The 25,014-nt window shown below is 36.8% G+C and overlaps 1 protein-coding gene across 1 annotated transcript in view; it reads left to right on the top strand.

The window, feature by feature from the left end:
• THSD7A (thrombospondin type 1 domain containing 7A) overlaps positions 1-25,014 on the top strand; it is a 434,994-nt gene that overhangs the window by 405,442 nt on the left and 4,538 nt on the right. The window contains exons 16-25 of the mRNA XM_080817988.1: positions 1,161-1,314; positions 2,861-3,005; positions 4,411-4,526; positions 8,095-8,212; positions 8,452-8,597; positions 9,017-9,191; positions 13,798-13,971; positions 21,374-21,469; positions 24,306-24,388; positions 24,738-24,948. Coding sequence (XP_080674114.1) covers positions 1,161-1,314; positions 2,861-3,005; positions 4,411-4,526; positions 8,095-8,212; positions 8,452-8,597; positions 9,017-9,191; positions 13,798-13,971; positions 21,374-21,469; positions 24,306-24,388; positions 24,738-24,948 — 1,418 coding nt within the window. The remainder of the gene's footprint in view (positions 1-1,160; positions 1,315-2,860; positions 3,006-4,410; positions 4,527-8,094; positions 8,213-8,451; positions 8,598-9,016; positions 9,192-13,797; positions 13,972-21,373; positions 21,470-24,305; positions 24,389-24,737; positions 24,949-25,014) is intronic.

Below are 25,014 nucleotides of genomic sequence, written 5' to 3'. Positions count from 1 at the left end.
GTCATTAAATGCATCCCACAGGAAAACGACATTCCTCTTAAATTGGGCAGCACTGTATACAAAGGAATTTCTGCAGAGTAGATTTGTGAAAATGCAGTGTCCCCACTGATTGTAAATCCCTGGGAAAGGGGAGATTCCAGGTATAATTGATAATGTAATTTAACCGACAGTTTAAAACAGTGCCATGAGTTTGAGAGGCTCAGGAACACAAGCCTGCCTCTTTAGCTCCAACAATGCACGCTCTTTCCCTACCCATTACTTTGGTTGACCTTCTCTGAGTTATAGACGAGGGATAAAGTTTTTCTCCTCCACTAGAAAAGTGCCTGGAGAGATTATTAACTACACTAAGAGTGAAGTCTGGTACTAGCTACGTTAATTAGACCCCCAAGAGATGAGTAAACGAGCCGTCCATGACTGCTTACAAAAGAATGAAACATAGTAAAATGTTTGAATTTGTTCTGTTAAAAAGAAAACTAACAATAAAAAAGGTCAAGAAAGAGGATGATTCAAACAACTACATTTAGAGAATTTGTGCTATTATTACTAATATAATTGTGTTTTCACTTCTGGCTTTCTTTTAAAGTTATCAGCAGCATATAGGAGGCTAAAATTACTTTTTAAATGACAAGATAACTTGGGAAATGCCATCAGTTACTTTTGAAAATACTTAATGAAACTTCTCACCAGGAAAGTTCAGTGTGTCTCATCCTCCCTCATGTATGAATCTACCTTCTCTGGAATCCGCCATTTCCTTCTGAAGAAAAAAAGAGTGCATTAGATTCCAAAATGCCCAGAAGTAGCCCCTCCATGAGTCTCTCTGGACCATTCCCCATTAGTTGCTGCATCGTATATGAGGGTAAAAGACCCTCTTCTTTCAGAGGAAGACATACAGAGTTTATAATCCACACAGGGGCTATAATTTTAAAAGATTATGATGATACAAGCAAGGGTACAGTTTAGGTTAAGCTGAAACTCTGCAAGGATTTGTGGGAGGTAGAGATCCTTTTATGTCTTCATGTTTGGAGAATTTTTGTTATTAAATGCAAACCTTCCCACCTCCCAACCCCATAATGATGCCTTAGGAAGAACCATCTATCGAATGGGTCAGCCCTTGTTCTAAGTGTCCTGGTTCCTTCACTGAATAGTGTGTTTTTTTCTAGATGCATGCAGAACACAGCAGATGGCCCTTCTGACCATGTAGAAGATTACCTCTGTGATCCAGAAGAGATGCCTCTGGGCTCTAGAGAGTGCAAATTACCGTGTCCCGAGGATTGTGTGATATCTGAATGGGGCCCATGGACCCGATGCACTTTGGTGAGATGATTAACTGTTTATAGGTAGTGTTTACTTAATTCCTTACCACTAAAGCTTTAAAGCTATTATTAAGAAAATAGTAATTACTAAAAAAAAAAAGAAAAAGAAAATAATAATTACTAAATTAGTTACCAAATTAGTTATCATGGCAAGGGTGTTTTCTTGGCTACCTAATTCTGTGACCAGGCCATTTACAGTCAGCAGTGTTTTGATCCACATGAGAACAGCTCAACCTCTTGCAAGTTCTGTGCTCCTCCATCCTCCTCCTGGACCCGCACAAAACGCCTTCAGATTGGCATATAAATACACAGCATGTTAAAAACTGCACTGGTGATAATGAGTCCCTCCAGGTAAAGGGGAAAAAGGATGAAGCTCTGGTAGAGGTACTTTAATGGTGTCGGGTTCTTGTCATCCCTTGCTTTTTGCCCAATCCGTTTTATTTAAATTGAAGGAATCATCTTCCACACAGTGGGCATACTACAGCCGGAGTATTGACACTAAAACCCAAAGGAGGCTGGCAAAAAAGGGAATCGAAAGAAGAAAGCTGTGTGTCAGTGAATCTCTTTGCACTCACGGACTCTGAGTCTCTGTGGGGCTGCAAAGCCAGTTGAGAGTTTCAAATCACACAGAGCTTCTAGATTTCAACAGCCCGTAGGCACTCTTCCGCGGGACCCTGGGAAAGCGCGTTTGAAACAGAACTGGCTGTTTAGGATTTAGGAAATTTGGCTTGGCCCGGGCACCTTTGTAAAGCTGCACATTTCAAAATGGCATCAAAAACACAGGAAGAATACATCTAATGTGGAATTAATATGCTGAAATACAATATAAGACAGTTTCAAAGAATCTATGATGCATGTTTTCAAGGCAAAGTTAATTTTCTGTCTCAGTGTTAACATGATTAAAGGTGCGACTGGCAGCCAGCTGACTGAGCAGAGCAGAACAGAGATGCCGGTTGACTTGGATACAAGTTAAAGAGCAACAAAGAGTCAACTGTTGGACAAGGCTGTGCAGATGAGTTTCTGTTCTAATTCTATAGCATCCAATTTGAAGTTCCTGTTCTTAGAAACCGGATGTTTTCAGAACAAGACGGTGCCCGTAGCAAATGGCAGGCTAGTCTTCCTTACCTGCTGAGTTGTGTTCCTGTGCATGTGTGTGTGCCCATTAGGAAGATCAAGGTCACTAAACGCTGGTTGTTTAAAGTCACCCTGAAAATGGTTTTTCAGGTCCAAGAAAGCATACTGCATAGATTGACTGATTATGGATTCTATAGTAGTGATGTGCAATAATTAATAGAATCACGTGTGTGTGTTTGTAGCTGAGTGTCTGACACACAGACTCTTGAGCATCTTACAGCTGGACGGCACATCAGAAACTCATCTAACACCTTGGTTTCATAGATGATGAAACGGAGGTGTAATGGGATTTTTCAAGTTAGCATGCGGCCCCAACAGTCTCCCTCCTGCTCCGGTGCTCTGCCTAATATATTAGACCTCGTGTGGCCGAGTATTCATTCACCTTTCTGAGGAGCTGCTTTCTTCTTTGTCAGCCTTGCAGTCAAAGCAGTTTCCGGCAAAGGTCAGCTGATCCCATCAGACAACCCGCTGATGAAGGAAGAGCCTGCCCTAATGCTGTTGAGAAGGAACCTTGTAACCTGAACAAAAACTGCTTCCACTATGATTATAATGTAACAGGTACGTGCATAGTCTCCTCACCCCCGAGATGGAAGCCAAATCGCACATCTTCCGGCCCAGAAGCAACCCCGTAAGTACTGCTCATCCCCATCTGTGGCCCTCTTGGACATTCTGTGGCCCTCTTGGACATGCTGCTTACTTTCCCAGAGATAATTCTTTATTTAAAGACAGAAATAGTTATCTCTTTTTAATAAACATCAAGATGTAGAGGATGTCTGCAAATATTGTGAAGAGAAATATTGTGAAGGGGTGAGGGGATTAAGGCAGAATGTGAACAGTCTAAGTGATCCTGTTCAAGACATCCCCTGACTTGGGAAGGTGCAAGTAAAAGATACATCTTTCCCATAAGTATCAGGTTTATTGAAAGGTAAACATCCTCTTCAGGAGATGTTTAATCGCTATAAGATCCCGGGACAATTCTTTGTGTGGGGACAGTTCATAAGCACAATTAGTCTGATGTAAAAATGTCGGCAATCTTGAGCTACCAAAAAGTATATGACGAAGATACTAATATTTCTGTATTATCAAAGGTACAGATGAAAAAGGATACGTGGGTTGTTCGTTCAGAAAAAAGGTTTATTAGGAATTCTCTTTTTTCCCGTAACTCTTCCATACCATCAGGGCAGATAGTCTAGGAAAGAAGAGAATGTGTTAGTTTACATGATGCATGGCAACACTGAAGCTTATTTGGGAATTCTTCCCGAGTAATTCTCACACTAAAATAAACTCCAAACCTCGTACAATAACACACAGCAGTCAGATTGGCTTTTTGCTTCCTTAGGTTTTTCTCTTCAGTTTCCTTTGATGATACAAAGAAGTCACTGTTCTCCAGGATATGCTATGCTACTCTGGAAAGAAAGATGAAAAAATCATTTTGCAAAAGACATGAAATAAAAGAACTAAATAGATCTGGCCAAAAGTGATCTTGAAATAAATAAGTGTATATTTTAAAATATTCTAAGAATGGACAGTAAGTGGAATGGTATTTTATTTGACTAAAGCGATACAGTTAAAGTAGCACCCATTAAAATTATGATGACTTTGCTAAAATAAAACTAATGTTGAGTTTTAAATTTCTCCTTTTATTAGGGAAAAAAGTTTTTAAGTGACATTTGATCTGCAGGCCAAAGCCAGTTTCACAATGTCGCCAAACGGCTAGCTGTCAAAGATTGTCAAGTAGACATCTGCCTTCAAGAATAATCCCTGTAGCTTTGTGCAACCCCAGCAATTCCATTTGACTCTTGATATGTTCAAAGCCGGGACCCATATGCTCTGCATGTGGGATGATTGATTGTGGGGCTTAGGAAGCAGTTGTGAATTAAATATGGGATTCAGGTCATCAGAGTTTCATTTGAAATCTGTTTCCTACGTAGCCTTCTGTTCTGATGGGCTCCCTTCCTTTCAGACTGGAGTACGTGTCAGCTGAGCGAGAAGGCAGTTTGTGGAAATGGCATTAAAACAAGGATGTTGGATTGTGTTCGAAGTGATGGCAAGTCGGTTGACCTGAAATATTGTGAAGAGGTAAGGGGATACTGTGTTATATCTCTGTGAGTAAATTCTTCCCTAATAATTTCGATTCATGCTGAGCCAAGTGACCTGTGCTCAGTGCAGCTCATTGCCAGCAGATGTTTCTCTGCACTATTCAGAGGCTGCTAAGCACCCTCTTGAAAAGAAACACTGTCCAAGTACTGATTTCTACACATAATTTCCTGTATTTTGTTCTGCTTGGAGCCCAAAGGTATGCTAATTAGCCTATTTTGAAAGAAATGCTTGGGGAACAATAAGTAATCAAGGTGAATAAAGGCAATAAATCTTAATCAGACTACTCATCATCTTTTGTGATTTCATGTGAATTTTGTGTTGCCTGGGACACCTGCCAAGAGCCATCATTTATTCTCTCTGTTGCTAAACATTGATCGCATGTGGTTTGGTAGCAGATTTTGATATTAGGATCTAATATCCAGCTGTGAGAGTCTAAGTACCCAGGTCTGGATGCGAGCTTGAAATTCAAACAAAGGAGTGAAGTCTGCCATTGTATCTCTGAGGTACAGAAAACTGCAGCTATTAATTCCCCAATTTATAAAAGTGATGTCGTCATTTCTAAGTATGACCTTATGAAATGTGGGGAAACATAGTTGTTGGTCTTTCTTAGCTTTCATGAAGCTACACTTCATGTTGTAACGATTTTGTCTGACTCCCATACCAAATGTGTACTCACGTTCCTGACAGGTTTTAACTTCTCCTGCATGTAAGCCCCACTGGGTTAAACATGAACCAAGATAAGCAGGAGCCTCAATAGATCTTGAACATAGAGAGAGGAGCTTATGACTCCATTAGGGTTCAATAGACATGGTGACCATAACTTCTATCTAAACATCCCAGGGGCTATATAAGCCCATGGTAAATTGTTCCAGCTCCTGAAAAAACTCGAGATGGAAATACCTTAATCCATTTGATAGCTTTGTCATGTGGCCCTAACAACTTCATTATATCTGTCCATGGGAACAGAGTTCCCGAGCGTGCTGAAAACAAATTGCTTTCTTAAATTCTACTCACCACCATCTTATAACATAATTTAGTGTATTCATACTTTAATTATAAATTTTATACCTGAATTAATTTGGTTTTGAAACTAGTAACATCAAAGTAATGTAACCAGGGCGCCTGGGTGGCTCAGTGAGTTAAAGCCTCTGCCTCCGGCTCAGGTCATGATCTCAGGGTCCTGGGATCGAGCCCCGCGTCGGGCTCTCTGCTTAGCAGGGAGCCTGCTTCCTCCTCATCCTGCCTTCCTCTCTGCCTACTTGTGATCTCTGTCTGTCAAATAAATAAATAAAATCTTTTAAAAAAAAAGTAATGTAACCATTATAAAAATAACATTAGTATTAATGAACATTATTATAGTCATATATTGGCTGGAGAGCTTTGATCTACTTCTAGTTAACTAATGTATCTCCTTTTTTGCAAATGTACATATAAATGTCGTCCTAGATCAGAATAAAATCTACCATGAATAGCTGAGAGCTTTGTGAAAGCTAAACCCAAATCATACAAAACCAATTAAAAAACATGACTATAGGACAGAGGGATACCCAGACTCCTTTGTGTCTTAAGTGAAATGTGAGTAAACCCTGAGAAATAACTAATTTCAATTATCCAGGAGTCTAGATAAATTTACTCTTATGCACTAATATTATAATGTTCAAATGCTGTGGTGACAATTAGGGATTCAAATTATAACATTCTAGTAAACACTGTCTTTAGGGAGAATAGTGCTCTCTCTGCAGGAATTGGAATAAACAACTCCTATCCCATTTTATCCATCCCCATGGATGCAGTAGTATTAAATAATAGCCCTGAGAAAAGCTGGCTATCTTTTTTAATAATGGATTGATTGCCTACCTACTAATACATGTGCAAACCCTGTATTCAGCACAACAGCAGTAGCTAACCGTTGCTGTGTCCCTAACAGCCAAAAAGGAAAAAAAAAAAAAAATGCCATTCCTACCCAACAAAGAGGACAATTAGGGTTAAACCGATCTAGCATTTATGTAGCATTTTTTCTTTGATGTTTTCTTTATTCACCCAATATCTAGTAATTGGTTTCTCCTTTCCTATTCTTTGATCCCTGAACAGATTCCATTTACTTAGACACATAGGTTTAGACAGATGAGAGAGTAAGAGACAGGGGGAAAAAAAGAAGGACACAATAAATATAAGAAAAAAAGTAGCAGAGGGTTAAAATGTCTTACTACTGGATGCCTAGGGCATCTATACACAGACATTCTTTTCAATTCTGTAGTGAAATGAGTCAGTAGTGGTTGAATTCTGTGATTCAGATCTTCTCTCCAGAAAACAATGGTCTACCTTAAATGTTACACATCTTTTTTAGCATATAATCACTGTAAGTCTCCTTTCTTCGACCTCCCATGACTTTAAGTGACTTTATGAGACTTCAATGGATATGGTAAAAATAGTAAAAAACTTTTATACCGAATGCTCAGCTTTGTCCAGTATTACTGGTGGAGAATATAATGGGAGTGCCTGCAGAGGTATGTAGCCTGCAGTCACTGACTGATCCTCTCTCAGCAGATAACCTAGAGCCACGAGCTATACTTGGGCCACAACACAAGATTTCAGAAAAATTTTCTTTTGCCGGCTTTTGTTATGTACATTAGACAGTTAAACTTCCTTTCCATACAGAAATGAAACAAGATCTTGCAAATTCCCAAGGGTTACTCCCCACCCCCAAAATTGTACTCTCTTAACAAGCTCTTAAATATTTCTATTTTCATGCTACTTTGAACCTTGGACTTTTTAACTGTTTGTGTACACAGACAATGAGTTTGAAATCTCCGATTTTAAAAGTAGAATGCTTAAGTAAGGAACTCAGTGCCAACAGAATGTCACAATATTAGTATCTGATGAGAGGCTAACCAAAATAAGGGAATTATCCTACAGTTAGCTGCTGAGATCAGTTTTAGAAAATAAAATCTTTGTAAAAAAAAAAAATAAGCGTGTATGAAATATTCATAATCAAAAATTCTATTGAACAATATTTCCTTTTGAAAGAGATAGTGTACTTAACTAATATTTTGTATTATTTTAGTGTGTTATAATATTAGTTTTGAATGGTGATTTGTCTTTCATACCTTTTGCTTTTCAATTTAACATGCACGTGAAAAAATAAGTTATATCCCAGAGATACCACTATAGATCTACATATTGGGGATATTCTTGGTTTTTAACTAATGGAAAGGAATTGTGCTTACACCTCTTCGTTCCTTGTTTAGGGAAGTTAAGCCAATTTGGAGACTAAAGCTACTTTTTTCCATGACTTATTTAAGCAGTTCAACAGCATTGAGTAAATGGGCTCCAGCACTCATCCTGTGCCCTTTGCTCCCACTCTTCTGGATTGAGCCACTTTCTATTTTTAAGTGTGGGTGTCTGACCTCCAGGTACCTTTTTACTCTGTTATGCATCTTGCTTTTTCTTTCTCTCCTCTCCACTACTCTCTTCTCTTCCTCCCTCCTTCTAAGCACTGAGCCATGCTTCCAGGTCAGTACAAACAGATCTGCCTCTCTCTTTGCAGCTTGGCCTGGAGAAGAACTGGCCGATGAACACATCTTGCACGGTGGAATGCCCGGTCAACTGTCAGCTTTCCGACTGGTCTCCTTGGTCAGAATGTTCTCAAACATGTGGCCTCACAGGTTTGTACCTTCATTAGCATTAGACTCAAGGTCAAGGAACAGGAAAGAAAATATCCTTCTTGCGTTAAGTCTTACCAGATAATCTTCAGAAAGGTTGAGTCAGTGTCTTTCTCTTCAAAACGTCTGAGCCTTACTCATTCCTCAGGTCTCCTCAGCAGAAATGTCTGTGATGCCCTCTCTCAAGATACATGCTTGCACAAATATGTCACTAGAGTTGCATCCCTTTGTATCTCTTTAAGGAAAAATGGTCCGAAGACGCACAGTGACCCAGCCCTTTCAGGGTGATGGGCGGCCATGCCCTGCCCTGATGGAACAGTCCAAGCCTTGCCCAGTGAAACCCTGTTACCAGTGGCAGTATGGCCAGTGGTCTCTATGCCAAGTGCAGGTAATCAGATCTCAAGAAGTTGTGTGGAAATATGTGTTCTTTATCTGCAGAGACTTGTTTTCAGAAGTATTTTTCAGAGCTGACAGCATGTTTCCTCCTGAAGGTTTTAGATGCTTTGCCATTTTGTAACTGTTTAATTAGTTTTGATAATAAGCAGTCCCTGTCCTGTGTTTTTAAAATCATTTGGAGACTGATTCATTTTAATGAAAATTTATTTGCCTGTCTTTGGCTAGAAAACAAATAAATTGTTCATTGTCTACTTTATAGCTAGTGTCCTATAGGACTTCTTCCCTAGGGTTACAAATGCTTCTTTAACTGCTCATAAATCAAAATCAGTGGTGCAGAGATGACTGTAAGTGATGAGCTCGCTAATGAATTATTTTTCTTTTCCTAATTAGTTATTTCTTCCTGCATTTCAGGATGCCCAGTGTGGCGAAGGGACCAGAACAAGGAACATTTCTTGTGTAGTGAGTGATGGATCAGCTGATGATTTCAGCAAAGTGGTGGATGAAGAATTCTGTACTGACATTGAACTCATCATAGATGGTAATAAAAAAATGGTTCTCGAGGAGACCTGCACCCAGCCTTGCCCAGGTAACAACAGCAAAATGGAATTCATAGTTTGGTCATTTCCTGTTAGCACCAGGGTTGAGAAAGGGGTATAGTCTAAGTTGTATAGATACTCAAGTCATGTCAGCAAGTTCTTCTCATTCAGTAATATCTGCACCAATAACTGGATACTGTAGTGTGGGTGAAGGGGGTACTGCCTTGTTACTGCCAGCGAAGGGTGAAGTCTGGGTCTCCCGTGTGGCCTCTGCTGACACCCACCCACCTGTTTTTTGTGGGGTTTTTTTTTTAATATTTATTTATTTATTTATTTGACAGAGATCACAAGTAGGCAGAGAGGCAGGCAGAAGCGGGGGAGGGGAAGCATGCTCCCCGACATGCAGGGAGCCCGATGCGGGGCTCGATCCCAGGACCCTGAGATCATGACCTGAGCTGAAGGCAGAGGCTTAACCCACTGAACCACCCAGGCACCCCCCCCACCTGGAGTTTTAACACCTGCAGGGAATGGCAGTTAAGGCCTTAGGCTCATGCTTGACAGGACAAGTATGACAGATTTTCCACTTATTTAGGACTTCCAGGAGAAAGAGAAGCAGGATCTAAACATGTAATGGCTAAAGAAAGATAAGTCCTTGTAATGAAAGCTTACTCTAGGTCCTGAATAGAGTCAATAATAAATTTGCACATTGGTATATTGTAGGTAAAACATAAAATGTAGAAAAATAACTAGTAAAGCATCAAGAAAAAAACCAGATTACCTGCAACTGAAGGCAATCATTTAAAATTATAAAAGAATTCTTCTTAGTTACAATGAAAGCCAAAAGACAATGGAATATATGCAAAGTGTGATGGCAAATGGTCAAGAACCTCAAGTGCTATCCCCAGCTACATCATCAAGAGTGAGAAAAAAATATTATGGAAGAAAATATTGAAAGAAATTATTCCAATTCAAAGTTAGACACAAGGGGTTCATGCAGTAAAATGTGGAAAGCAAATATTATATATCAGATAGTTTAGAGATAACTGGCAAACAGTGAGAAGATAATATTTAGGAATTTGGGCTTGAGGCAGAGAACTTGAGGGTAGAGAGAAGTCAAAATAAGTTCAATGTCAAGCATGAGCCTAATGCTTTGAGAAAGATGGGGGCAACAGTTTATTATTAGTAGGCCAGGAAAGAAGAAGATTGGAAATAAATTGCCTATAGTTTCACCCTCAGTGGAAAGTTTTTAGTCTCTCAATTTGCATATAAGAAAAGTATTAATATCTTTAAGGAATTTCAAAATTCCTTAAAGTTATTTCAAAACAAGATCCCCCCAAGATAAAAAGTATTTGGCAAACAAATATTGGAGACAAATCATACCTTTTTTATTTGGGTATTCAAAGAAAATTTTAAAGATAGAGAACATATTTTCAAAAGTTTATTCTAATGGAATTAGGTGTCTAAACACTGTAAAAAGCTGACAATAGAGGTTGTTCACTCATTCTCATTAATTTGCTTATTCTTCAGCAGGTAAATTATTTGAGATGATTATATTGGCAGTTTCTATAGTTTACTGAGATGAACTGAGTAAAATTAAGCAGAGCAGTAGATAGAACCCGATCCTTTGAACTAAGTGCTAGACTTTGAGAGCATCCTCTCCTGTGCATATTCAACTGTAATGGTTTTATGTGTACAGATGGGTCCCTCTATTTCAGGAGAAGAAAGAGCTTTTCAAAAATTGTACTTTCTAGACGTAGGCTAAGTATTGTTTCTTGGACACTTGCTAGTAACAGCCTGACCCAGCAATTCCCCTCTTCCATTTCCTGCCCCCCAAACTGGCCCGATCTCAGTCCGGACCTCATGCACAATTGAATTTAATAAAATCATTTTGCTTCACAACAGACTGAGGTTCAGGCTGTGGCAGCAGGTAAGGGCTCTGAGAAGAGCCAAGGACGGAACGTTTGGGCTTCGACGTGCTGAATGGTCACATAGTCCATGAAAGGTGACCAAAGCTAAAAGTTGGTAAGGCCCATCTCTTCCAAAGCCGATTCTCCAGGGCCATTAATAGGATTATCATGATTATTGTGATACCCACAACACTGGCCTCCTCGCCAGGCATCGGTGTCTATTTCCTTGTGGAGTTTCTCCTACTTGTTTTCATTATATTTCCTACCCTGTCCACATTGAGTTTACCTTCTAATGGAAGAGAGGGTTGCAAATCTAATACTAACATAAGTAAACACAAGATTGAACGCAGAGGAAAGGAAAGATCCCATAATATCCAACAGGGCAAACACACCATTCTAATTATATTAATTATAAATCCAGGAGGAGGCTGCTCTTTTTTGGTAAGTTACAATCTATGCATCTCGGTACCTCTCTTGGCTGGTTTTCTCCAATAATGGGTTTTGAAAATTGGCAATATAGAAGCTACCAAGCTTTAAAGAGCACAATACTAAAGTAGGGATGTGCATTTCATACACTTGTCCTGTCTTTTACAGGCATATTGTAGTTTATTTATTTATTTATTTATTTATTTTTAAAGATTTTATTTATTTATTTGACAGGCAGAGATCACAAGTAGGCAGAGAGGCAGGCAGAGAGAGAGGAGGAAGCAGGCTCCCCGCAGAGCAGAGAGCCCGATGCGGGGCTCGATCCCAGGACCCTGGGATCACGACCTGAGCCGAAGGCAGGGGCTTTAACCCACTGAGCCACCCAGGCGCCCCCATATTGTAGTTTATTATTACATGCTTTGTATGGTCACAGTCACAATATGAAAGTATGTTTAGTACAAGCTAATATCTCATTCTCATTTGTTGTTATTAAATCTCTGAAGCCTGACCTGGATTCTTTGGGGGTGAGGAATATATAATTCACAATTATTAAAAGATGTATTGAATTCTGTTGTAAAATACACTATTTCAAGTGCTATAAGCAGAGAGATAAAACCTACCTTTTTTACTAGTAGGCTTTATTTCCATGTAGTCTGCAATCACTGAGGTAGAGTTATATTACCTTTATCTTGAGAGGACTGTTTAAAATTTTAATAGATTCTCCTGCATAATTAAAAACTGGGGGACCCAAAAGTATTTAAACATGCTTCCTAGTTACTTTTTAACACTTGTAAAATTTACTAGAATTTTCTGCACTTCAGGAGGACATTGAATATTAATGATATACTATAATAAAGATCTAAAAAAATCACTCCACTTTACTATTATACATCTATTAGTCAATGATTCATGTCTGACCAAGATTTCTTAATTATAACACAAGACATGTTTTCATTAATCAGATCTCCAGGCAACTTTGTGCTAATATTAGACATTTGCAGCATAATATAAGGCAATATGAATTATGCATGTGGTATGGCTAGAATAATTAAAACGATAAGAATCCCTATGGATTTGTGTCTATCATAATACTGTATCCTCTGAACAGTATCACCAGTCAGTCCTGAAGAATGGGTGGGTATATGGGAAAGATATTTCATTAATTCTTCCCTGTTCTCAAAATGGTTGAAGAGGTTGAACACATGATACATCAGGGTCCAGCAATTCCACTCCTAGGTATGAACCCAATAGAAATGCACATAAAAGTTCAAAGACTCATACTAAAATGTTCACAACAGCGGTATTCATAATAGAAAAAGTTTACAACTCTCCACCTACCCCCCGCTAGAATGGATATCTAAATTGTGATACCTTCATATGGTAGAACAAAGTACGACAGTAAGAATGATCAAACTAGAACTACATAAATACATGTGGATCTTGCAAACATAAAGGAGTGAAATATTTGTTAAAGATATGTATGGTGTAATTCCATATATAATCCAAGAAGGGTTTCTGAAATTCTGAGAATGCCCCGTTGCTTGATATGAGTATTGGTTGCATGGTTTTGTAATCACGTGAAAATTCCAACATTTTTTCATGTGTATTATTCTTCAGTAAATAATTGAAAAAAAGGAGAAGTTGATTGAAGCTGTAGATCAGGTAAAATTACAAGCATTATCGCCACTACTCCAGATGCTCAATTGGCTTTCTCACCTGGTAAGCAATAGGGGAGAAAAAAAAGTATAAATGCCAGTTTTCTCACCCTTGGAGTTCAAATTCTTTTGAAATTATAAGTACCTACAAGATGATATATCTTTTTATAATAATGACAAGAGTAGGGGTGGTAGGTTTTTGTCTTTTTTTTTTTAAAGATTTTATTTATTTATTTGACAGAGAGAGATCACAAGTAGGCAAAGAGGCAGGCAGAGAGAGAGAGAGGAGGAAGCAGGCTCTCCGCTGAGCAGAGAGCCCGATGCGGGACTTGATCCCAGGACCCTGAGATCATGACCTGAGCCGAAGGCAGAGGCTTAACCCACTGAGCCACCCAGGTGCCCCAGGTTTTTGTCTCTTAAGAGGAGGTGAATCACAAGGAACAAGCTCCTTCAATCCATAGTCTATACCCAATAACATCCACTCCAAAAGTAACATCGATACACACTTAAAAAACCACAAATATTAAATAGTTATCTAAATCTTACAAATATCATGTTTTTTTGGTATGCTAGTCATACATTTCCCAGTGAGGTTAAGAAGTAAAATTACTATGTGCTTGGCCACTGTTTATTGGTACAGGTATAAACCACAAACCTGTGTTTTGCAGGTGACTGTTATCTGAAGGACTGGTCTTCGTGGAGCCTGTGTCAGCTAACCTGTGTGAATGGTGAAGACTTAGGCTTTGGTGGAATACAGGTCCGTTCCAGAGCTGTGATTATACAGGAACTAGAAAATCAGCATCTGTGCCCAGAGCAAATGTTAGAAACAAAATCATGTAATGGTGAGTGCTGCAAATCATGAAATCTTTTTAATTCATTTTTACGTTGATAGACAAAAGCACAAGATATAGACTTTTCTGTTCAATAAGTAATTTGCTAAGATCTCGCTTAGACTGAGAATTAGGAGTATGATCCTGAATTTTAAAAACTTATAGGAAGAAAAATCTTTCCACCCTTCATAAATTAGATAAGAGATGTTAAAAAAATGTCTGTTTATGAGCTACAATAACTGAGAGCACATTATTTGTACACCCAGGACAACCCTTGTCACAATAGTATCCTTTATTTAAATCAGTGGAAACGAAGAAAAATCCACAGCAAAGTGAGAGGTTTCACTATATTCTTAGAAATTGATAAAGTATTGATAGGAATTTGACATAACACATGAACATACATGTTTGTAGGTTTATATGTATATGTACATGTACATATAGAGCCACACAATTCATGACATTTCCAAGAACCACCACGCATTAAAATGTCATAGTTTAGAAAAACAACCTGAGGGTTTTGAAGGGGCAGGGGGTGGGAGGTTGGGGGAACCAGGTGGTGGGTATATTAGGGAGGGCACGGATTGCATGGAGCACTGGGTGTGGTGAAAAAACAATGAATACTGTTAAGCTGAAAAGAAATAAAAAAAAATTTTTTTTAATTTAAAAAAAAAGAAGTAAAAAAAAAAAAAAAGAATGGAGTTGGAGGGGTAGGGAGAGGGTGGTTGGGTAATGGACATTGGGGAGGGTATGTGGTATGGTGAATGTTGTGAAGTGTGTAAACCTGGTGATTCACAGACCTGTACCCCTGGGGCTAATAATACATTATATGTTAATAAAAAATTAAAAATTAAAAAAAGGATTAAAAAAAGAAAAAAATGTCATAGTTTGGGAACACAGAGGCAGTCTAAATGAAAACCTAAGAATTTATAGGGTCAATGAACAACCCTTTCCTTCCTGCTTGCGTTTTGAAACAATTAGGGAGTTTGACATTTAATAGCAAATAGAAGCCAAAATATTACTATTACTGAAAATTTGAAGGAGAAGCTTAGAATGTGAAGGAACAATGCTTAGAATAAAAACCAAATGGGCTAGATGACTTAAGAAGTAGGTAGAATCATCCCCCTTGTCAGTTGAATCTTCCCAAATTCACCAACCAGATAAATCATTCCTTACGTCCTAAGACAATGTAGGTAATAAAATAAATCCCAAGGAAATATTTGCTCAAACCAAAAGGACAAACAAAATTAGAAATCACTAACGAAAATTACAAAAGAAATCTCCCCATGCACACACATCAGTTTTTTTAGTAAAAACTAAAAGCCACACTTCTAGGGCATTACATACAAAATGGCCTGTGGGAGGCAGCACAAAAGTTCTTAGGAGAGAACTTCAAGCCTTAAATGCCTAAATAGGAAGGAGAAAAGTTTAAAATGAGCTAAGCATTAAACTCAAGAGAATTTTTTTTAAAAGAAAAAGTAGAATGTAACTAATACAGATAAATATAAATTTCATGAGATAGAAAACAAGATAATCAACAACCAATAGTTGACCAAAACTAAATAGACCACCTCAAGGCAAAAATCAAGGGAGAAAAAAAAAAAAGAGCAAAATCAATACTGTAAAATGGGGGGGGGGGAATCAATACTACAAATAGAATGGAGTTTGAAAATATATTTTTTGAATAAATTTTGCTAATAAATATAAATACTTCAAGGTAACCTAGAATGTTATAATTTATACCAAGAATAATTGAGAATCTACACCGTGGAGTGTGTAACAATTAAAAACTCAGATTTATCAAATATTTGAGTTTTACCAGAATTTAAAGAAACAAACTACTCCCTTTCATGTGAAATCTTAAAAAATAAAGTTGAGTGGGGAAAAAAGATGAGGAAAATCCCTCCAGCTCCATGAGAGCACAACCCTGTCAGTAAAATCAGTCAATAAATTCACCAATGAAAATAGATGTCAAATCATGAAAGATTATTATCTAACCAAATCATTAATATCCTAATTATGATTTTGAAAGTACAAAGATGCCTAAATATTAGGAAAAACTAATGTAAGTCCTCACAGCAACAGAAAAAAAGGCATATAATTTTTAAATATGTGTTGAAAAGGTGTTTATATAAGGCAAAATTAATTTACAATAAAAATTTCCCAATACAACTTGAACTAGGAGGAAATCATTTTACCTGATAAATGTTATGTACCAAAACTAACAGCATACATCATAATATTAGGGGAAACATAAGAGACATTCCCTTGCAATCAGTAACAAAGCAAGGATGCTCACTGTGGCTACTTCTTTTCAACCTAGTAAAGAAGGTTCTAGCCAAAGCACAACCAGAAGCTTAATAGTTGAAAACAAAGAAATAATCATTCAGATTACTATATGATTTTCACCTTAAAAATTTTAACAGAAAACAAAAAAATAAAAAGCATGATTAGCTCAATAGATACTAAAAAGGAATTTGACAAAATATAACATCGCTCTTGATAAAAACTCAACAGGTGGCAAAGGCCATCTTTGACAAACCCACAGCTAACATTATTACACTTCATAGACAAGCTCGCAATTGTTCATCATTAAGAACAGAAGTACAACAAGGATATTATTATCCTCCCTTGCCACTTGTAGTCAGTATACTACTGGAAATCCTAGCTACAGCAATCAGATAATAAGAAATGAGAAGCATCCAAGTTGGTAAGGAAGAAGTAAAACTGTCACTGCTTACAGATGATGTAATATTATACACAGAAAACCCTCCCCCCCAAAACTATAAGAATAAAATGAATCATGTTAAGTTGCAGGATACAAAATTGATATATAGAAACCCATTGCGTTTCTATAGACTAATAACAAAACAGAAGAAAAAGAAACTCCATTTACAATTGTACCAAAAAGAATAAAATACCTAGAAATAAACTTAACTGAGGAAGTAAAAGACTGTACGCTGAAAATCATAAGGCATTGAGGAGGGAAATTAGAGACCACATACATAAATGGAAAGAGAGATCATGCTCATGGACTGGAAGAATAAGTATAACCCCTACCAAAGTACCAGTAGTATTTTTTACAGAACTAGCACAAATAATCGTAAGATTTATATGGAATCACAAAAGACTGAAGAGCCAAAGCAATCTTGAGAAAGAGCAACAAAGCTGAAAGTAGCACAGTCGTAGATGTCAAACTATACTACAAAGCTATAGTAATCAAAACAGTATGGAATTGGCATAAAAATAGGCCCCTAGATCAAAAGAACACAGAGCCCAGAAACAAACCCACACTTACATGGTCAATTAATCCACCCCAAGGAAGGCAAGAAGATACAGCAGGGAAAAGACAGTCTCTTCAATAAATGGTACTGGGAAAACTGGATAGCTACATGTGAAAGAATAAAACTGGACCACTTTCTTATGCCACACATAAAAATAAGCCCCAAATCAATTAAGGGCCTAAATATAATACCTGACACCATAAAACTCCGAGAAGAAAACATAGGCAGTAATTTCTTGGACATTGGCCTTAGCAACATTTTTTTAGATAGATCTCCTCAGGCCAGAGAAACAAAAGCAGAAATAAAACTGTCGGGACTACACCAAAATTAAAAGCTTGTGCAGAGAAGGAAACCAACAACAAGGCAACCTATTGAATGGGAGAAGATATTTGCAAATGATTTTTACAATAATGGGTTAATCTCCAGACTATATAAAGAACTTACACAACTCAATACACACAAAATCTAATGAAAAAAAAACGGGAAGAGGACCTGTATAGACATTTTTTCAAGAAAGGTAACGGATGGCCTAAAAACAAATGAAAAGATGCTCAACATCACTAATCATCAGGGAAATTCAAGTCAAAACCACAGTGAGAATTTCCTCACACCAGTCAGGATGGCTAATTTCAAAAGGACAAGTGTTGGGAAGGATGTGGACAATGGGAACCCTCGTGCATTCTTGGCAGGAACCTCAATGGGTGCAGCCACTGTAGTGACCAGTATGGAGGTTCCTCAAAAAATTAAAACTACTTTATGACCCAGTAATTCTAATTCCGGGTATTTACCCAAGTAAAAGGAAAAAAACCCCACTAATTTAAAAAAATATATGCACCCCATGTTTATTACAGTATTATTTGCAATAGCCAAGATATAAAAGCAAGCTAAATGTCCATCAATAAATGGCTAAAAACGTTGTATGTGAATATATGAATATACAATATTCCATTACTCAGCCATACAAAAGCATGTGATCTTGCCATTTGAGACAACATGGAGGAACCTAGAGGTCATTATGCTAGGTGAAATAGGTCAAAGACAAAGACAAATACCACATGATTTCTCTTAGATATAAAACCTAAAAAACAAAATGAACAAAACAAACACAGAAACAGAAGCATAAGTACAGCGAACTAACTAGGTTGCCAGACTGGGGGTAGGTGAAATAGATGAAGGGAAATCAAGAGGTACAAATTTCCAGTTACAGTGTAACAAGTCACAGGGATAAAAAGTATAACAACATCACAGGACATGTGGTCAGGAAAATTGTAATAACTTTGTGTGGTGACAGATGGTAACTAAACTTATTAAGGTGAGTGTTTTGTAATGTATGTAATTGTTGAACACTGAGTTATATGTCTGAAATGAATACTTTGTCAACTATACTTAAATAAAAAAAATACAATCTTTTACCAGTAAGACTCAATTATAAAATTTAATTAGAAAAAAATTGAATCAAAATAAAACTACAAGTAGAAATATATTTAATAGAAATGATATAAGAATAGTAGTCTTGAAATCTTATTTAAGCATATAAACAATGAAAACATTACTAAAATAGGCATGTTCATGGGTAGGCCTCAATATCATTACATTTCAATTTTATACTAACTTATCTATAAATTCCCTGTAATTTAAAAAGATTTTTAAGTAATCTGAGAAATTGATCCTAAAATTTGTATGGAGAAGTTGAAGACCAAGAAGATCCCAGAATTATTAAAGTCCAGAATTTCAAGAAGAGAAAATGGAAGAGGAGGTCAAGGAGCTTTCATGGCTTTATTCAAGATTTATTCTACAGCACTAATAATTGAAAAAAAATGACCAGTGAACAATAAAGCAATTAGACTAATGAAACAAAGGATCCCAGGAACAAATTTTCACATATAGGTACATAACAGAACTGAAAGTCAGTAGGATAATGGTGGGTAAATGTTAAAATACTTTGTTATCCACATAATGTTTTTAAAATTATCTTTAAGCTCACACATATACAAAACTGATAAATTAATAAACTAAATAAATTATAAACCCAAAAGTGAAGACCATAACTGTCAAACACTTGAAGGAAATATAGGAGAATATCATTATGAACTCAAGGTAGAGAAGAATTTCCTAAATGACAGGACAAACACAAAAATGGGAAAGATGAAAAATTAAATCTTCTACATAGTAATAGATCCTAAACAAGGTTAGCAGAGAAGCCAAGGACTTAGAAAAGGTATTTGTGAAGTCAATTAATTTCCAAGGATTAGTATCTAGAACAACAGTTTTATAACTTTTTGGTCTAAGAGTATAAAATTAATCTAATTTTTTATTCTTAAAATTATATGAGGACCCCAAATTTTCTTTTGTGAGTTATATATACACAAAAGTTTATACTAAAAATGAGAAGATTTAAAATAACCAAAAACCAATTTTATGTAACAATAACAGTACTTCCTAAAAAATAGCTACTTTGCAAAATAAAAACAATAACTTTGATAAACATGGTCTTGTTTTACATATTTGCAAATATATAATATCTGCCTTAGAGGAAGACAGCTGGATTCTCGTCTCTGTTTCTACACTCAATCTGTTGTAATCTTAGTTTAGTTTATGTATATGAAGAAAATCCAGCTCTACTCACACAGATGTGTAGTTGAAAAAAAGGAAAATACACACACACACACACACACACAAAGTCTGAAAGAATGTCTAAGTCTCCCAGGTTCTCTGGACCCTACTTTGAGAACTGCTATTCTAGAATAATTCCCACAATTCTATAAGAAAAGGCATAGATTTCAGGAGGATAAAAAAAATGGCCACAAGATATAAAGAAGCAACACTCATAAGAAGAAGTCTAAATGCCCCCAAACATTTGTTACTCTTTAATAGCATTAATAAAGAACTACAATTTAAAATGATGATAGAGCTTCCACACCCACTAGACTAACCAAAAATTTTTAAATCTGGCAATTATAAATGTTCGTGAAGGCTCAAACAATGATAACTCTTATTTGCTGCTGGTGGATATGTAGATTGTCAGTTTTTAAAGGAAAAAATAAGGATTTAGTAAAGTTTCAGCCATCCCTATAGTGATAACCAGCAATTTGTCTTCTAGATACTCACCTTAAAGGAGAATGAAGAGAGTTGCACAAGGTTGACCATGGAGGCATTGCTCTAACAGCAAAAGTTGAAAACAACCTAAAAGGCCATTCAGAGGAAATACCTTAAAAAAAAAAAAAAAGTGACATTTAGTACAGTGGAATTCTATATAGCAGTTAAAATAAATGTACTATAGCTATATTAAAAAAAATTTCATCTGTATAATTCAGAATGATACATAGAGTAATGATACTTCTTAAAACTTTTAATAATACAGTTGACCCTTGAACTGAAGGTTTGAATTGCCCAGATCCACTTACATGAGAGGTTTGTTTTTTTTTTTTTAATATAAATAGAATACAGGGACTCCTGGGTGGCTCAGTAGGTTAAACATCTACCTTCAGCTCAGGTCATGATCCCAGGGTCCTGGGATCAAGTACTGCATCAGGCTCCTTGCTCAGCAGGGAGCTTCTCCCTCTGCAACCCCCTCCCGTCCTGGTGCACTCTCTCTCTCTGACAAATCTTAAAAATCTTTAAAAAAAAATAATAATGAATACAGTACAAAATATTTTCCCTTCCTTATGGTTTTCTTAGTAACATTTTTTTCTAGCTTACATTATTATAAGCATATAGTATGTAACATATAACACAATTAACTCAGATTTTGTGTTATCAGTAAGGCTTCTAGTCAACAGTAGGATGTTAGTAGTTAAGTTTTGGGAGAGTCAAAAGTTATGCACAGATTTTAGACTGCATAGGGGTACATACCCCCAATCCCCATGTTGTTCAAGGAACAACTGAACTGTATTATCACTAAAAGAATAAAAACCATGGCAAAAAAAATGAGATTTAGGAATAGATCGGGAATTTTTATAACAATTTTATAACATCTATATGGCAATTTCAAGACAATAACATTTGAATAATTTTTGAGATGGACTTACCACTTTTACAATTGTTTATAAATATTTTCTTAATATTCTTTCCCCATGATTGTCCTTCTAGACAGCAGAATGCTTCTGTTCATGTTTATTGTGTCCCTGCAGATGGACAGTGTTATGAGTATAAATGGATGGCCAGTGCTTGGAAGGGTTCTTCCCGAACAGTCTGGTGTCAAAGGTCAGATGGTATAAATGTAACAGGTAAACTTCCAATTTCTCTGTTTTTTGAAAGTCTTCCTGTAACACACATGCAGTTGGTTCAACAAAATAGGAAACAAAGATATTCTTTCACTATTCAGCACATGGTTGGTATTCAGTTTCTAGGCTGTATCAATGTAACCAGTAACTGTTTTATTTTTTATTATTTCAATTAAATTCTCCCTCATCCAGCCATTTTAGACAATGCTGCTAGAATTTAGTTAACATACTATGTAATTCCAATAAATTATCATCTCAGATTGCCTTCCCTAAAAATTTTATGTGAATAACTCACCATGTTCTCAAAAAAAAAAAAATCAGTATTTTGTTGACTATATCTCTTTCTGTACCTTAAAAACAATATAGATGAAGACCAAAAATATTATCAAGGGAATGCAATTATACAAAGCTAAATATCTTGAATTATCTTGCTTGAATTCAGAAATCTATAATTCAGGGTTTTTTTAAATTAATTAATAGGTAAGACTATTAGCAGATCTCAAGCCCAGAGTATCTGTGTAGTTAACCTACTTTGTCCCCACTCAAAAATTATATAGTCAAGAAATCCAAATGAAAAATTTTTCTGAAATTGACCCAAATATACCAAAGAGCTTCTCTAATCTGTGATTACTGGAAGTTTCCTTACCTAAACTCAGTAAATGCCAGAGTTCTTAAGGACCTTATGAAGTGGAGAGAAACTTGGCTCCAGATATGCACCTTGTAAATTTCCTAGGAAGAAACCAAGGTCAGAACAAGAACCTCAACCTTAAGCACATGACCCAAAGATCTAATGTCTCTCCTTTCACATTTTTGTAGATCTATCTATAGGAATCTTCATAGTGTACCAGTAGCAAAAGTTTTGAGAGTTGACTCTTCAGGGGGACCTGCTGACTTACTGCCATTGTTTTGACCCTCTGGTAGAGATAAAAAATAATGTGCATTTGGGTGCCTGTTAGTAATGTCCATTTATAAATTTAGCTGTAATATATACAGTAAGATAACAGGAACAGAGATCAATATGCTTTTGGAAAGCATCAATTTTTATATTAGATTTTAAATTACCTGGATTTATTTAAACCTAATTTACTTATTTCCTGTGAAAGCTGGAACAGGATATCAAATTATATTCTTGTGAAGGTAAGATTTTATACATGAGAAATCTATATCAAGAAAACATGATAACAGCAATTCCCAGTGGACACATATATAACAAAGAAGAGACACCCACCAGGAAACTTTGCTCTCTCACAGTATTATTTACTGGGCGGAGGGGTGGGGGGTGGGATCTCTTCCAGCCACACCACTATAAGAGGCCTAAGGGGAGAAAGCACCCTAGGAAGGGAAGCATAGGTTTTCTGAATTTGAAGGCACTTATAAAGATGGTCCATTCAACTCAAGTGTTGAAAATGAAGGTCTACATTCTTCTTGAAACTATTCAGAGGGAACACTTGAGTTTTCCCAGAAGGTCCTATTACTTTTCATGGGTTTTTTTTTTCCTCCCCAAATATGGATGCAAGTAATATTTGTCTGCTGTTTATTCTACATGTTAAAAGTTCTTTTTCCATTAAATTTGGGGACACTCCTCAATGCAATGCAAAGGTAAGTCCAGTTTTAAAGGCTTACCTGTAGACATCAAGTGTTCACCTTCTTTTTAATCCATTGAAGTACCCAGTGTATTTCTTTCTTTCTGATACTCTGAAACCAAAAAGGCCAGTGTGTAAATGATATGTGATAAACTCTATATGCATTCTTCTTCCATCTTTTAGGAGAGATGGGATTCTTTATGAGAAATAGACAAGCATGTAAAGTATATTACCTATCTTGATCGATTGCTTTAATTTTATGAAGTCATCCTTATTAGAAATCAAAATGTTGTTTTCCTTTTTCCTCATGTGTTTCATGATAATAACCTTAATAATGGTCTTTGAACTGCAATTGTGTTGCAATGACTAACTGCTTTCCCATCACCATTTTTTGATGAATAGGTTATATTATTGAGAGATAAAGCAAAGAATTAACAGTAGGTATCTCTGATTAAATTCCAAAGGATCATCAATTCAATAAGTAAAGGAAAAACTTTGCTTTCCTAAAATTCTATGCAACTGAGCAAGTATGGTTTGAAACTCAAGTTCCCTCCACATCACCAATATTGTTTCTCCAGGACACCAATTCTTATCTTAAAACCTCACTTGTAACAACTTAGGCACACTTGGTACTACACTTTAAAAAGAAGAAAGAGAAGGAAGAAAAACCAGACAGCGGCAATGTCAAGTTAAACAAGAAGGGAATACATCACTTAGTAGCTACAAATGTTTTCTTTCCTATACCCACAAAATTCCTGAACTGGTAGGAATTGTGATTGTTCTCTAAGAACTATGCATTATTAAAAAAAACACATTTATATGATAGTCACATAAATTAAAGAGACGTCTCAAGGGACATGAAAATGATTTCTCTGACTAGCCAAGAAAGAAATTTAACTTTAAAGGAAAATTCAGTCTGCTTTTTAATGTTGGACTGGACCAATAGGGGGAACTGGGGACCGGGACAGAAATAGCTGGTATGCAATTAGCGTGTTCAAAGTAGCAACTAAACAAGTAAGTGCTTGTGGAGCTCCTGCTGAGTGCTGGGCACTGTGCTATCTCTTCTGAATAAGAAGAGCCTCAAGTTCCTGTACAAAGTAGTCCAGGCTAACCAAATAGTTCACTGTCAGTCCCCCTCAGAAGAATCCACGGGGGTTCCCAAAGTGGCTCAGGATTCAAAGACAAGTCTATACAACAGTGTGTTTCTCTCATTGCAAGAGATGCTACTTGTCAATGTATGATTTTCTGTTCTGCAGGGGGCTGCTTGGTGGTGCGCCAGCCTGATGCTGACAGGTCTTGTAACCCACCGTGTAGTCAACCCCACTCGTACTGTAGTGAGGTAGGTGTGACTCCATTAGGAAGGACAAGCCAACTTCATTATTTGTCATCTCACCACCTCTTAAAAGTCCAGTTGCCCACCCCCAGAAAAAGCATGTCTTGGGGCCTAAAGCCTTATTTCTAGATCTCTCCTTTTATCACTATGGATATTCTGAATGTTTTTACTGTTTCTACTGTTAAAATAATTTGTATACAGTGCAAAAAGTGTGTTTTCATGCAGTTGAGACAGAAATTACATATAGTAAATTCCCCAAACAGCACTTCCTTAAAGCCTTCTCTTCAAGTTAGATCTATTATGCTCTCAAAGATCACCTTCTATGTACAGTAGAAATCCTCTTGTTCTTCTGCAGATGAGGACATGCAGTTGTGAAGAAGGGTACACTGAAGTCATGTCTTCTAATGGTACACTTGAGCAGTGCACACTTATCCCTGTGGTGGTGATACCCACTGTGGAGGACAAAAGAGGAGATGTGAAAACCAGTCGGGCAGTACATCCCACCCAATCCTCCAGTAACCCAACAGGACGGGGAAGGACCTGGTTTCTACAGCCATTTGGGCCAGGTGAAGTGACTAGACAGTGTTCATGTAGAATCCTTTAGTTATACATTTAACCAATGTCAAAGGGTT

Source organism: Martes martes (assembly GCF_963455335.1).
Source record: "Martes martes genome assembly, chromosome: 11".
In the NCBI taxonomy this organism is placed as follows: Eukaryota; Metazoa; Chordata; class Mammalia; order Carnivora; family Mustelidae; genus Martes; species Martes martes.
Note: the sequence above shows the minus strand (reverse complement) of the source record. Positions and strands in the feature narration are given on the sequence as shown.